Source organism: Lacerta agilis, chromosome 5, assembly GCF_009819535.1.
Source record: "Lacerta agilis isolate rLacAgi1 chromosome 5, rLacAgi1.pri, whole genome shotgun sequence".
NCBI classification, from domain to species: domain Eukaryota; kingdom Metazoa; phylum Chordata; class Lepidosauria; order Squamata; family Lacertidae; genus Lacerta; species Lacerta agilis.
The window spans coordinates 54,370,609-54,383,709 of record NC_046316.1 but is presented as its reverse complement, the minus strand read 5'-3'; the positions used below and the strand labels follow the sequence as shown (position 1 = coordinate 54,383,709).

The 13,101-nt window shown below is 43.6% G+C and overlaps 1 protein-coding gene across 4 annotated transcripts in view; it reads left to right on the top strand.

Moving 5' to 3' along the window:
* Positions 1 to 10,056, top strand: part of KCNIP2 (potassium voltage-gated channel interacting protein 2) — a 98,610-nt gene extending 88,554 nt beyond the window's left edge. For all 4 annotated transcript variants that reach the window (XM_033149857.1, XM_033149853.1, XM_033149856.1 and 1 more), the window contains 7 exons: positions 701 to 825; positions 1,835 to 1,904; positions 2,454 to 2,524; positions 3,615 to 3,722; positions 3,866 to 3,970; positions 4,696 to 4,758; positions 5,334 to 10,056. In XM_033149857.1, the coding sequence (XP_033005748.1) occupies positions 701 to 825; positions 1,835 to 1,904; positions 2,454 to 2,524; positions 3,615 to 3,722; positions 3,866 to 3,970; positions 4,696 to 4,758; positions 5,334 to 5,381 (590 nt within the window). In that variant the 3' untranslated portion in view covers positions 5,382 to 10,056. The remainder of the gene's footprint in view (positions 1 to 700; positions 826 to 1,834; positions 1,905 to 2,453; positions 2,525 to 3,614; positions 3,723 to 3,865; positions 3,971 to 4,695; positions 4,759 to 5,333) is intronic.
* Positions 10,057 to 13,101: the final 3,045 nt, after the last annotated feature.

The window sequence follows — 13,101 nt, the reverse complement described above, 5'->3', positions numbered from 1 at the left end:
AATTTGCCTACCTAGCAACTAACATGTTTTGGAATCCAAAGCAGCGTTAGTGGTTCTGCTGCTTGTCATAAGAATCTTTCTACTTCCATTATCTCTGCTTGTATATTAATAAGTCAACAGAAAATACAAAAATGCTACAAGCATTTCTTTCTTCCAAAGGAAAGTATACCCAGTAGCACTGACCCTGGTCTTCTCAATGTGCATTGAAGTGAGGAGTGCAGTGCATAACACTGTTCACAGCCTGTATCCATGGCAGATGGTGTAAATCAACTCTTATCTCTGGTTCCTATCCAAACTGGTCTGAATTTAATACTTATCATTTCCCTTGATGCAGTATTGGGAGGGGGGTGTTAATGCATTTCACAAACAGGGCTCTATCCTGAATTGACCAAAGCTCTCTAAACCTCCTCTAGGCCAGGATGATACTGCAGCACCTGATTTCTGGCTGTAATCCAGGTGTGAGATCTTGCATCTAAAGGTAGTTCCACAGAGTACATGCACATCTACGGTGTAGCGGGAAAAGTAAAGAGAGCAAAGTCTGCCCAAGCTTTAGCAACATGAGATGGGTCTATTTGTGCCAATGCAGGGTGGGGAAGGAAATTCAACACCTCGCTTTGAAAAAAAATTAATTCAAGGAATGGAGGTGGGTTGCTTTGGTTCTGTCCATGCTATACTTCTGAAGCTCCTTCTTTTCTTGCAGACAGTGTAGAGGATGAGTTTGAGCTCTCCACTGTTTGTCATCGGCCCGAGGGCCTGGATCAGCTGCAGGAGCAAACAAAGTTCACCCGCAAGGAGCTGCAGGTCTTGTACCGAGGCTTCAAGAATGTGAGTTGGAAAGAAACTCCCCTTCCTGCTGGTGTACTTACAAGCTTGCTTGGGGGCCATTTCTTTTCCCTATACTAGGCTTTAAAAAAAACAAGTACAAAACTTTTGGATAGAAAGGAAGAGACTGTCCTTTTCCATATTGTTGAAGAGAGCATATTTTAAAATATCCACTCACTACACATCAAATTTTCAATTTGTAACTTGCTCACTCACAGTCACAAAAACTGTAACTACCGGTATAATGAAATCCTCTTTTGTGACTATGGGCAGGCACTTCCAAGACGCTGTCCACCTAAAGTGCCTCCCATTACTCAGGAACAAAATGGAGTGTCAGACTCCTTGTATGGCTCCAGTAAGCGCTCTCTCTCTCTCTCTCTCTCTCTCTCTCACACACACACACACACATTTCCCACTTGAGTGTCTATACAGCAGCACCACCAATTCTCATAGTAATGAAGTTGCACCAGTATTTCCACATGGGGTGGCATGCTTCTTTCTGCTTTTGAACCACTCATCCCTCCTAGGCCAGTAATGGACGCCTCTAAAGCACAGAGGGATTTTCTTTGTAATGTTTGGATGCCAGAGGAATCCAGCTACATGCTATGACTTCCTCTGAGCCTGGGGAGGCACCCTACACAATAGCCCCCTCTTGCTATATCTTACGGGCTATATTCTTCACCCTGATTGGAATTTCTTCCTATATTATCTCAAGTGTAACCACCAGTAGATGGTGCTTTCAGAAGCATTTGTTTTACTTACGTGCTTGTTTGCTTACTTGCTTACTTACACACACACACACACACACCTGTGTATAGTGGAATCACCCATAGCCTGAGAGACACTGCTTAAGTTTTCTCCTAGTAGGTGATCTGCTTTCTGTCATTGGTTATGAGAGTCAGCTCCTCAAAGTCCTCTTTGATGACACACCACACCACACTGGCCCTACTTTGGGGTATTGTTTAGACTAGCTCTTCCAAGGTGAACTTGTCTGCACTTTTCCATTTGACAGGAGTGCCCTAGTGGCATTGTTAATGAAGAGAGCTTCAAGCAGATCTACTCACAATTCTTCCCACAGGGAGGTGAGTGCCACTCCCAGCTGAGATCTTTTGGTGGAACTGGGAGACCAGATAAGGACAGTGAGTGGCTTGGCGGCTGCTAGAAATAATTTGGGATATATTCTTGAGGGCCTTGGCCTAGTCATCTTCAGCTGCCCATAGCTTCCCTGCCTGCTGGCACAGCTCCTTGACCAAGAGAACGGTCCATGACACATCTTTGTAGTTAAATATGGTTTCCCCTTTGCTCAATTTTAAACAGGCTTTTAAGACCATTTTACTTGAGCAGGCTTTTCTTCTTAAGTGCCAGAACTGTTCTTTATCATGATGTTTTTATTTGTAAGCTGCCTTGAGTATACTTTATTAGAGAAGGGCAGACAATAAATATTGCCATAAATAAATAAGATATCTATGTCTAAGGGGAAGCAACAATAATTTCCTGGCACTTGATAAAGTATTTCCAAAAGCTGCAGCTATAGTCACTTTCTCTTGTTGTTCTCTGCCTGCTATTTGGTTGGTTTGTTGACATCTGGTAAAAGGCCTCCTAATCATTTATTGTGGTGCACTTCTTTTCAGATTCCAGTACATATGCAACTTTCCTTTTCAATGCATTTGACACCGACCATGATGGCTCAGTCAGTTTTGAGGTAAGATTCTACATGCAGTTATTTAGTTATGTTATTTATAGAGCAACTTTTATAACAAACCTTGACTGGGTGTTTCACAGAATAAAAACAATGCTTCTGGCATTGCAAACAAGCCCACAAAAAGTGGGCTTACAATATTGTTTCTCCAGCAGCCCACAGCATTTCCAAGCAGAGAAGGGCACTTCCCTCTTCTTACAGCCTATTTGGTTTCTATGCTGAGTGCAGGGGAGAGATGGAGCACACAGTCCCTCCACCACTGCTCACCTGTGTGCAGTTTTTCAGGTGTTTTAATTGTGTACTTATTTCACTGATGTGTATGCTGCCCTTTGGGAAGAAGGGCAGGATATAAATTTAATTTTAAAAGACATTCCTTGTCACCTATGAATACCAGATGAGTACTTAAACACAGGGTAGTAATTCAGTAGCAGAGCATCTGCTTTGCATGCAAAACAACCCTGGTCGATTCCCAGCATGTCCAGGCAACACCATGCCCTACAGCTCCACTGATCCTAAAATCTCACAATTATTTCTGCACTTTCAGTCTATGCACCTCCTAAACCCTGCAACTCAGTGAGGCTACCTGGTGGAAGGCTGCCCTAATGGAAACAAATTTGAATGAATGAATGTTATGCTGACAGATTGCCTGAGAATACTTCACCATTTTCTCTTGATGTTTTAATTTCAAATTCTGTTGTCAAAAAATAATCATGCAGGTTGAAGCAGGAGAGTCAGCAGGAAAGCTCTTAAGTCAGGGGTGAGGAACCCTTCCGATGTTGTTGGGATTCCAGTTCTGATCAGCCCCAGCTTGGCCAATGGGATGGGATGATAGGAGTTGTAGTCCAGCAGCATTTGGAGGGTCACAGGTTCCCCAACCCTGCTCTAGGGTATTAAACAATCAGATACTCAGTAATTCTTTCCCCAAGTGGGTTTTTTTACTCTGAGTTGCTCTTTGCAGTTTGTTGCCATTGTATCCCCTCCACATCCCAGAATCTGCTTTGCTTAAATCTCAAGCCTTCGTGGCACTTGAGCTAGACTTGATTGTTTCTTCACTCCCCCCCCCCTTTATTTTTCCTTCTTCATTCCCCTGCAGGATTTTGTGGCTGGCTTATCCATTATTCTACGTGGTACTATAGATGATCGGCTCAACTGGGCCTTCAACCTCTATGACCTGAACAAAGATGGCTGTATCACCAAAGAGGTACATATAGAGGGAGATTGAGTTAATGGTACCATAAGATATGGGGCTCTCCTGCTTGTTGTCCAATTTCTTATGAATCTGCCTCAGCCCACAATCGAGTTCTGATTTCTGCTGGCCATTCTTTCTGTGCTCTTGTCTTGCAGGAAATGCTGGACATAATGAAATCCATTTATGACATGATGGGCAAATACACTTACCCAGCCATGCGAGAAGAAGCACCTCAGGAGCATGTGGAAAGCTTTTTCCAGGTGAGCCTTGAGTCAGGACATTTCCATGAGTGGAGTAGACCCAGTGAAATTAATGAACATAACTAAGGATCATTCCTTTCAATGGATCTACTCTGAGTAAAACATGATTACTACCCCATGTCAGTATCTTGCAGTTCTACAAAACCTTCCCATCCCTGGCAGTTGAGTGAGTGGGTTATTTTGGCCAAGATATTTGGGTTTGCCCTCTTCCTAGAACAGCCTTTCCATCTTGGCACCCTCCAGACGTTTTGGATTCCAACTCCCACCATAACCAATGGCCAGGTATAATAGGAGTTGTTGTTCAACATATTTGGGGTTCAAATGTGTGCATTTGGGTACAGAGTCAACACAGAGTAGAAAATTCAACACAGGGTTTTGTCAGAACTTTAAGCTTTCCCATTGGGCACTCTTCCTTCCTCTTTCCAGTAGAGGCAGCATCTCCCATCTCTTACTGTTATGATCATAGTAGAGAACCTGTTTGCAGCACCAGCCCACTGCTGTTTCCTTGGATGCTTGCAAGATGTCATTAGTGAGGTAGGGGGCCATTCTCTGCCAGAAATGCCTTTGAAGCTACCTAGAAGCTGACAGGTTCCTGACCAGGTCAGCCTCAAGGATGTCCTTCCTGACTGTGGGTGTTGTAGTGGACTTCATGTGCCTTAAGCTGCTCCTAGGAAACAGATGTTACCTTGCCTTTAATTCTCATATCCCTGGTACTTGCATTTCAGAAAATGGATCGGAACAAGGATGGAGTGGTGACTATTGAGGAATTCATTGAGTCCTGCCAGAAGGTAGCATACCCCCATTAGAGAAGGGTGGGGATATTGCATTACTGTCAGTGTGTACAGACCACTGCTATTTTTCTAAACAATAAAAATAAAAATAAAAATTCAGTAGCACCTTAAAGACCAACTAAGTTTGTTCTTGGTATGAGCTTTCGTGTGTATGCACACTTCTTCAGATACACTGAAACAGAAGTCACCAGACCCTTATATATAGTGAGCGGGTGGGGAGGGGTATTATGCATGCATACCCTCTCACTATATATAAGGGTCTGGTGACTTCTATTTCAGTGTATCTGAAGAAGTGTGCATGCACACGAAAGCTCATACCAAGAACAAACTTAGTTGGTCTTTAAGGTGCTACTGATTTTTTTTTTTTGATTTTTTTTTTTTTGTTTCGACTATGGCAGACCAACACGGCTACCCACCTGTAACTGCTATTTTTCTGCCATGCATAAAAAGTGGGTGGGGGTTGAAAAGGTCCTTTACACCCAAGGTATAGTTTGGGGGGAAGAGGGAGCCAAAGCTAATAATAAGTTCTAGGAATTCTTAATTATTCTAACTTGTCCTCTTTTCTTTGGCAGGATGAAAACATCATGAGTTCCATGAAGCTCTTTGACAATGTGATCTAGCTGGCCACTCCTGGAGCCCAGACCTTCACACACACTCCCGGGGCTTCTCTTCTTGGTGTATCCCTCTGAGGCATTCTTCTCTTGGCTGTATGGACAAAGCAGCCCCTTGTCCATGCTGGACTGGGAGACATTTGTGGAGACCATGTATTCGAGATGCAACTGGGGGGAAAGTCCCTGCAATGGGAACCACAGGGGTGGGAGGGAGCCTTTGGCTGGGTTGAACCAAGGCCCACCAAGGGGAACAGCCTGAAATCCACAAGCACTTCCTCTGGGCATTGAAAAGGAAAAAAAAAACCCGGATCAACCTGCTGCCTCTCCTAGGAAGCTGCACTGCCCTGTCACCAAGTAGTATGCCCACCCTTTAGGGCCTTCCAAATCACAGCAACCCCCAACCCTTCACTGGGGTTCCAAGCAGGTTCCACACCACCAAACGGCAGTGCCAAGGACTTTCAAAGGATTTTGTGTATGTGCAATCTTACCCACTGCCTATAGGGAGTGGACTCCATCTAATTTGCACCAAGGCTCTCACTCCAATACCCTGAGGCTTCCAGTTAAGAGATAAATTTCCCAGTGTCAAGGTAACTTGCAATCCTGACACTAAACTCTGGGGGAGAGTTGAGGCAAAGAAATAGAGAGTGAGTGGGATTTTGCTTTGTGGTTTCTTTCCTTTGCAACCTCAACAGGGAATGAAAACTGTGTGGCACTCACGAGAGGCAGGTACTATACAACCTTTAGCTTTCATTTACAAATCAGGAGGGGAGGGGTGAATTATGCTTGGATTCCCATGGCAAGAAGGTACAGTAAGCTTGATTAGAGCTTTTCCTTGCACCCCCCCCCCATATAAACTGTTGTGAAAACAGGGGTAGAAGTGGTGAGGACATGTCACTAGAAACGTTTAAGTGAGGATGGAATCTCTGTGGTCTCACTGGGCAGGGTCTCTATGTGGCCTGAGATAATAATACTATCTGTTACGCAGCTCCAACTGAGGGCCATACAGAAAGTAGGTGTCAGGAGCTCAGACATCCTTCAGTGAGAAGAAACTCAGGGTTCAGCTAAGGTTTACGGGTGATAGTCTGGCATCAGCCAAGGGTATGCTTTGTCCTTGAGCTAAGTTCACTGAAAGATAAAAACATTACATAGCTCCTTGACTTACAGTGATCATGGTGAATGGAAGAGATGGAAGAGAGCATGTGTGAGAGTAGATAAAAGAAAATCCTAGGAATCTCATTAGAGGGTGGGGAGAGCTTTTCTGTTTCTTCCCTGTGCCAACTATCTCTTTAGCTGCTGCTCATCTCTCTGTGATGCTTACCCGCTTTTCATGTTTTATTACAAATAAGCCCTTGGGTCATTCAGAAGCAGAAACAGTATGGGCAACCGGCATCTTCAGAGTGTTTATGAATCTCCAACAGAGTGCCAGATTCTGAACAGAGCACAGCAGCAACACTGTACCTGTGTAGAGGGCTTACAGGTCACACTAGCTGGCCAGGACAAGGATACTGTAATGGGTCAGAGATTCATAATGAGCAGCAGGAGTGGACTAGCCAGAGGAGCTGAAAATGTAGGTCTTGTGGAAGGGCTTAAATTGGAATAAAGAAGCTATTTGATGCATGGAGGTAAGAGTGGCATGGCAACGTAGGATACGAAAACTGATGAAAGAGGAGTTGTGCAAACTGCAGAGGCCAACGTGGAAAGTAAACAAAGACAAAGAAAGAGAAACTGCCTGTAACAGAGATATGAAGGGCTTAAAAAGAACTAGAATCTTGAAGCTGATTCTAGTATGACAAGACCACTCAGATTAAGGCGAAGTATAGGAAAGAGACAAGGATGATACTGAATAGGTTTGGGGGTTTTATGGCCATACAAACAGGTACTGTATCCCAACGAAGGCAGAAAAGTGAGGGAAGAGTTAGTGAGCCAGAGGCTGAGGTACTCAACAGCAGGCAATATCTAGATGGCAGAGATGAACACCCTCTATCCTGGCCCTGCCTAGCATCTCCTGCAGTACACAAGCTAGTTCTACCAATGTTCTTAATATCTTATCCACAGCCCTAGTTTTATCCCAGCACTTGGCTCATCTCAGTTATTGTTCCTGCATCCTAACAACCAACCCTATACTTTAGCTCCCATCTGAGACTACAGTTGCAATCTTGAGTAAGCACTTAGGCACTTGGCAGTCTAGAGCAAGATTCAAAGACCTGAAAGTGGAATGTATCATTCAAGAGTGTGTGAAGGACAGGAATTGGAACTGGCCAGCTCAGGATTTTTAGCTATGCAAACAGACTTCCATGTGCACTGGAGCCCAGCTTTGGCTCTTCTCCTTCCTGAGGCTGCCATTTCAGTTCTTGCCATCCCATCATGACAGCACTTAAGGGTCCCTCTTTGTGTAGTTCAGATGTGCTTTCTGCCAAGGGTCACAGCTGGGATCAAATTCTGGAGATTGGAAACAGTTTGGCATCTACGTGGTGGTTATTTTTATTTAAATTTGTACAATGCTTGGACCCATAACCACACTATGTTCTTCAAGTTCCTTTACCTTGGCTTAGTTTCTCCTCCTCATACCTCCAAATGATTTTAACAATCCCATCCCTGTATAACCCTCCCCAAGCCTGTCCCTTCCACACATGCACTCTCTTCAATGAAACAATTTCTAATCACAAACATCCTCCTACCATCTTGCACCCCCATCTTCCATCCAAGAAAGCCTGTTTTTGTGCACAACACAACAGTTTCCTTTCTCCTGCATCTCTCCCATCCTCATTCCTCACCAGCACCCTCCTATCTGGCTTATCTCAAACCTAAGGGTTTACACTAGTGTTTCTTACCCCTTAAGGCCTATAAGAGAAGCTGGGGGGGGGGGAAGAGAAGAGTCACACCCAAACTATCCTCCGTGGCTATTCATAACCAGTCAGAATAGTATAGTAGTGCTCTGCTACCCTGCAACTGCTCACAGGGCAGCTTCCAGAATAAAAGTTGCCTACTGTGATATATGTGTATTTCTGACATCAGAGCATGTTCTAATTGCCATCCTGAAATCATTGATATGGCCATAATGTGTATGGTAGATCACTTTCCCTTGTACAGAAAATTCCCATGCTGCCATTGCTAGGAATATCTTGTGGTGATGTAGAAACTTCACACACATCCAGGGGAATCCACACTTTATGGCCACTGCATGAAGCAGATATCATGTGGAGGCCATAATATTTAAACTGGTTCTGTTAGCTGTGGATGGGTTGCAAGCCACATGGCTGACAACTGGCCACTGCTGAGGGAAGTACCCTCAGCAAAGATGAACAAGTACCTGGCTGGTATGCAAAGTTAACACTACCCTTATAACACTGCCACTTCAGAGTGTGTCGAAAGCAGCCCTGTGCTTTTCCTGATGGGTCTTTATGTTGGAACTCTCTAGCAGAAGTGATTGTCTCACTTTACTAAGAACTCAGAGTTGTTATTTAAGAACAGAGGTGACAATTCCAAGGCCTTCCTGGTTACAAGCAAGTCAGGGTGGAAAGTGCTGTAATCAGAACTGGGCATCACAATTAGTCCAGACTCAAGACTGTCCTGCTCTCAGATACAGGCTGGTTTATGGTGCTGCATTTTCAAGAAGGGCCAAGAGCGTATTTCCTCATATTGTCAGCTACCAGATAAAGATGGGTGTTGGTAAGCCCAAGAGAATTATAAAAGGAGGTGCTTTATACCATGTTAGGCCAATGGTCTATCCAGCCTGATACGGTCTTCTTTTCCAGGTTTTAGGCAGAATTCCTTGCTTCCACAGATAGTTGCATTCAAGATTAGCCTTCAAAATGCAGTTGTGGCCCACTCCCATGAAATGTCGATAGCTTTTCCCACTTTTTGCTGTGTCTATTATCAGATACAGCCATAGGTCCATTGGAAACTAGTGGGGAGTTGAGAGTAAAGAAACACCACATAGATTACCTCCCCATACACAGTGATCTTCCACCAGCCCAGATATACTCTCCTTTAAAAAGGGCTTTTATTCCCTTTCTGACAAAGTACTTCACTATTCCAGGGGATTTTGCATTTGAGAAGTATGTCTTAGGCTGCACACTCAACATCACTTCTAATACAGAGAATTTGTCTTTCTGACACCCTTTAACTAAACTGTCACGTTTGTAGTAAGGGTGGTCAGAGTGAGAAGATCGTGAATTTACCCACATCAGTCTTTTAATGCATGTTTATGGGTAAAGTGGGGGTTTCAATCTAATTAAGAAAGCATTACAGAAACCAGGTTATTCTAAAATAATGAACATAAAGTAGGAGGACGTGACCTTTTCATTCAGCGTTACATTGGTTCTATTTACATCATTCTCTGATTTTGCAAAGCCCGTATCCTGACCCATCACTCATCGCCTTGCAGATTGTTCTTTTGTTTGAAACATCTTCATCCTGTCTGTTGATACAACTAACCTGATGGCAATCCCTATGTGGGTGGGGCTACTGCTCCACTCCTCACCTATACGCCAGCTGCATATTTCTACCTGTGCTCTCACTTCAATCACTAAATCAGGGCCAGATGGCCCATTCCCACTGCACTAGTGGGGCATATTGAGCTCTGCTATCAGCTTTGCATTTTCAACTCTGTATATTTTGTATAATAATAAAGATCAAGTATGACAATAAAATGCAACCACAATGGCTATGCACAAACACCACAGCCTCTGCTGCTGTTTGCTTTCCCACATATCTTCACAGGGAAGTGCTGGGTACTGCATTCAAATGGGTTGTGTGTGCCTCCCTTTTACTCTTGGTATTGCTGTTAAAGCTAACAGGGGCTGTACCTTCATATGTGCAACTACTACTGAAACATCTGCTGTGGTTCATCTCTGTCAATATGAAGTATTCAGACTCTTCATTGCAAATGGGATCTGAAGTCTTCCTTCAAAAGTGCAGCAAACTTGCTTCTGGTCAACTGTACAGATGCCACATAAAGAGAACCATCCTTAAAAGTTGCTAGAGGCATTGATTTTTCAAGAATAAAATGAGAACAAATGAAGCAATCAAAACATTATCAAAGTTGGGGTAGGGAGCTGATTTTATACCTAGTGTAGCACCAGGCTCTCCCAAGTTAGGTGTTGCAAGACTGCCCCCTCCCCCAATTGGGAATCTGAGGTGAGATACCCATGCAATGGAACTTTCTCCCAGTTCCAGTCACTACACAGAGGCAGCTTAAGGTCCAAAACAGTTTACTGCTGCAAAAGATCAGGCCTAAGTAATAAAGTTCCAGATGTTGACATATGCATGCAGCTTGCAAGCTTTGCAGATACAGATACATACAAGTAGAAAGTATTTGTTGCTCCAGCAATTCAAGACATAACATAGACTCTGACTCACAGACTCATTGACTGACAAGTTAACATGCCTTAATCACACACACACACACAGACACTGAGCCATAGCCATAGCAACTGGCTTTGCTTACCTTGCATCTGTTGGCTTATCTCAGACGTCTGGTGATTTGTGGCCATGAAATAAATTAATGACTTCATGCACATTTACTCCAACATTAACCTCCATAAATTTGTCTAATCCTCCTTTAAAGGCATCCAAGTTGGTGGCCAACACAGCCTCCTATAATAGCAAGTTCTATAGTTTTAACTATGCACTTGCATGAAGAAGTGTTATTTTATCTGCCCTGAATCTCCCAACATTCAGCTTCATATGGATGTCCATGGGTTCTATTATTTCACTAAAAATGCACCTGTGGCCTGCCAAGGTCAATGCTGCAGCTTTTGAAGGACTGGTGATGGTACCTCTGGGGTGGGGAAGGTTGTAAAATGGAGAGATTTGCCTCTCCCCACCTCCTGCACCCTTATGGTCCTGAAAGAGAAAGGTTCCTAAAACACAAATCTATAAGCAGAGTGCCATCTAGTGACCAATGGATGCAACAGCATCACCCTATAACATTCACTAGCCCTCCTCCTTGCATACTAAGAACTCAGCAGAAAGTTGAAATAGGTGGTCACATAACTCCCTATACCATGGATGGGGAAGCTGTGCCTCTGCAGATATTGCTGAACTCCAACTTCAGCTCCAGTCATCATGGCTAGTGGTCAGGGATGAAAGCTATAGTCCAACAATATCTGGAAGGCCACAGGTTCCCCATCCCTGCCCTATGGTGTGAGGAGTCATTTTCCAAGAAGAATAAAGCAGCTCAAAATTAAAGAGGCTCATACCTGTGAAGAACAGAAGTCATTGATTATGTGGTGTGTCTGGTAAACAACACAGAGAAGCTGTCCAAAGTACCAACAACTCTAGTGCAAGTGGAGAAAAGTGTTTCCTGCTTGGCAGGGGGTTGGACTGGATGGCCCTTGTGGTCTCTTCCAACTCTATGATTCTATGAAAGTGGCTAGTCAAAGCAAACAGCATCAATCAGATTTCATCTCAATTGTAATACAGGTGTTTAGTTTCTTTTATTTCTGAGACAAAAATCCTCACCATCACAGAAACTTTTGATCTTAAAGTTGCTTGTTTCTACACATCACATTACGATCAACCCTATCTGAAGCCTAAAATGATACATAGAAAAAAGCAAACAGGATGCAAGTATTTATTAGTATACCTGAAGGAGCGTCTCCTCACCCATCGTTCTGCCCGGACAGTGAGGTCCAGTGCTGAAGGTCTTCTGGCAGTTCCCTCGCTGCGAGAAGCCAAGTTACAGGGAACCAGGTAGAGTGCCTTCTCGGTAGTGGCACCCGCCCTGTGGAACGCCCTCCCACCAGATGTCAAAGAGAAAAACAACTACCAGACTTCTAGAAGACACCTGAAAGCAGTCCTGTTTAGGGAAGCTTTTAATGTTTACTAGATGATTGTATTTTAACATTCTGTTGGAAGCCACCCAGAGTGGCTGGGGAAACCCAGCCAGATGGGCGGGGTATAAATAAATTATTATTGTTATTATTATTATTAAACAATATGAAAATGTTAAAGCCAAGCAGACATAAAATAAAGCAACAGCAAAATAGATTTTAAATCGCACCCCTATGAAATTCTAGACCATCCTAAGTATTTGTAGTCAATTCAAAAAAATTTAAACGACTAAAAATTAAAAGAAGCCTGCCACATGGAAATTTGGTAGGTAAAGCTTTCCTAGAAACAATGTGCAACTTCAGTATTATCACTGAAAGGCACCAGAGAAGGCACAGCAAAAATTCGGGACCTAAACTTTTCCCCGCTAAGATAATTTTTATGTGTCTGCTCCTCAAAAAAAGAAACTGGATTTTGTATTATCCTTTCACTATCAGCACTTAGCATTGGGCAATATAAAAGTGTTACATATGCAAATAAAGGAATGACAGTTGTACAGAAAAGCAGCAATCTTTCCTCAGAAAGGTTTGCCAACAGACCACTATGTTACTAGTCCAAACATAAAGCTGTACTCTTGCCGAGTAAGCAACCCTGAAAAGCTAGTAAAAGACCAGCTCAGTCCAAAACATGCCAGATTCTGTCCTGGCTCCTCCCCTCACCCATCTTGTCCTCTCACTCACCACACTGTGTCCTGGCTTCACCTGTATCGGATGCACTCCTGCTCTGCCAGAGAGGTGGCATTTTTCAAAAGCAAAACAGAGTAACCAAGGGAATACGTCAGTCAAGCACATTTACCGACATTGGAGATTATTGTTCACCCACAGGAAACGGGCAAGACTTTTCCAGGAGCAACCCAGGAATCCACAGGTCCACTTTCTTTTAAGAGGGGTTAGGG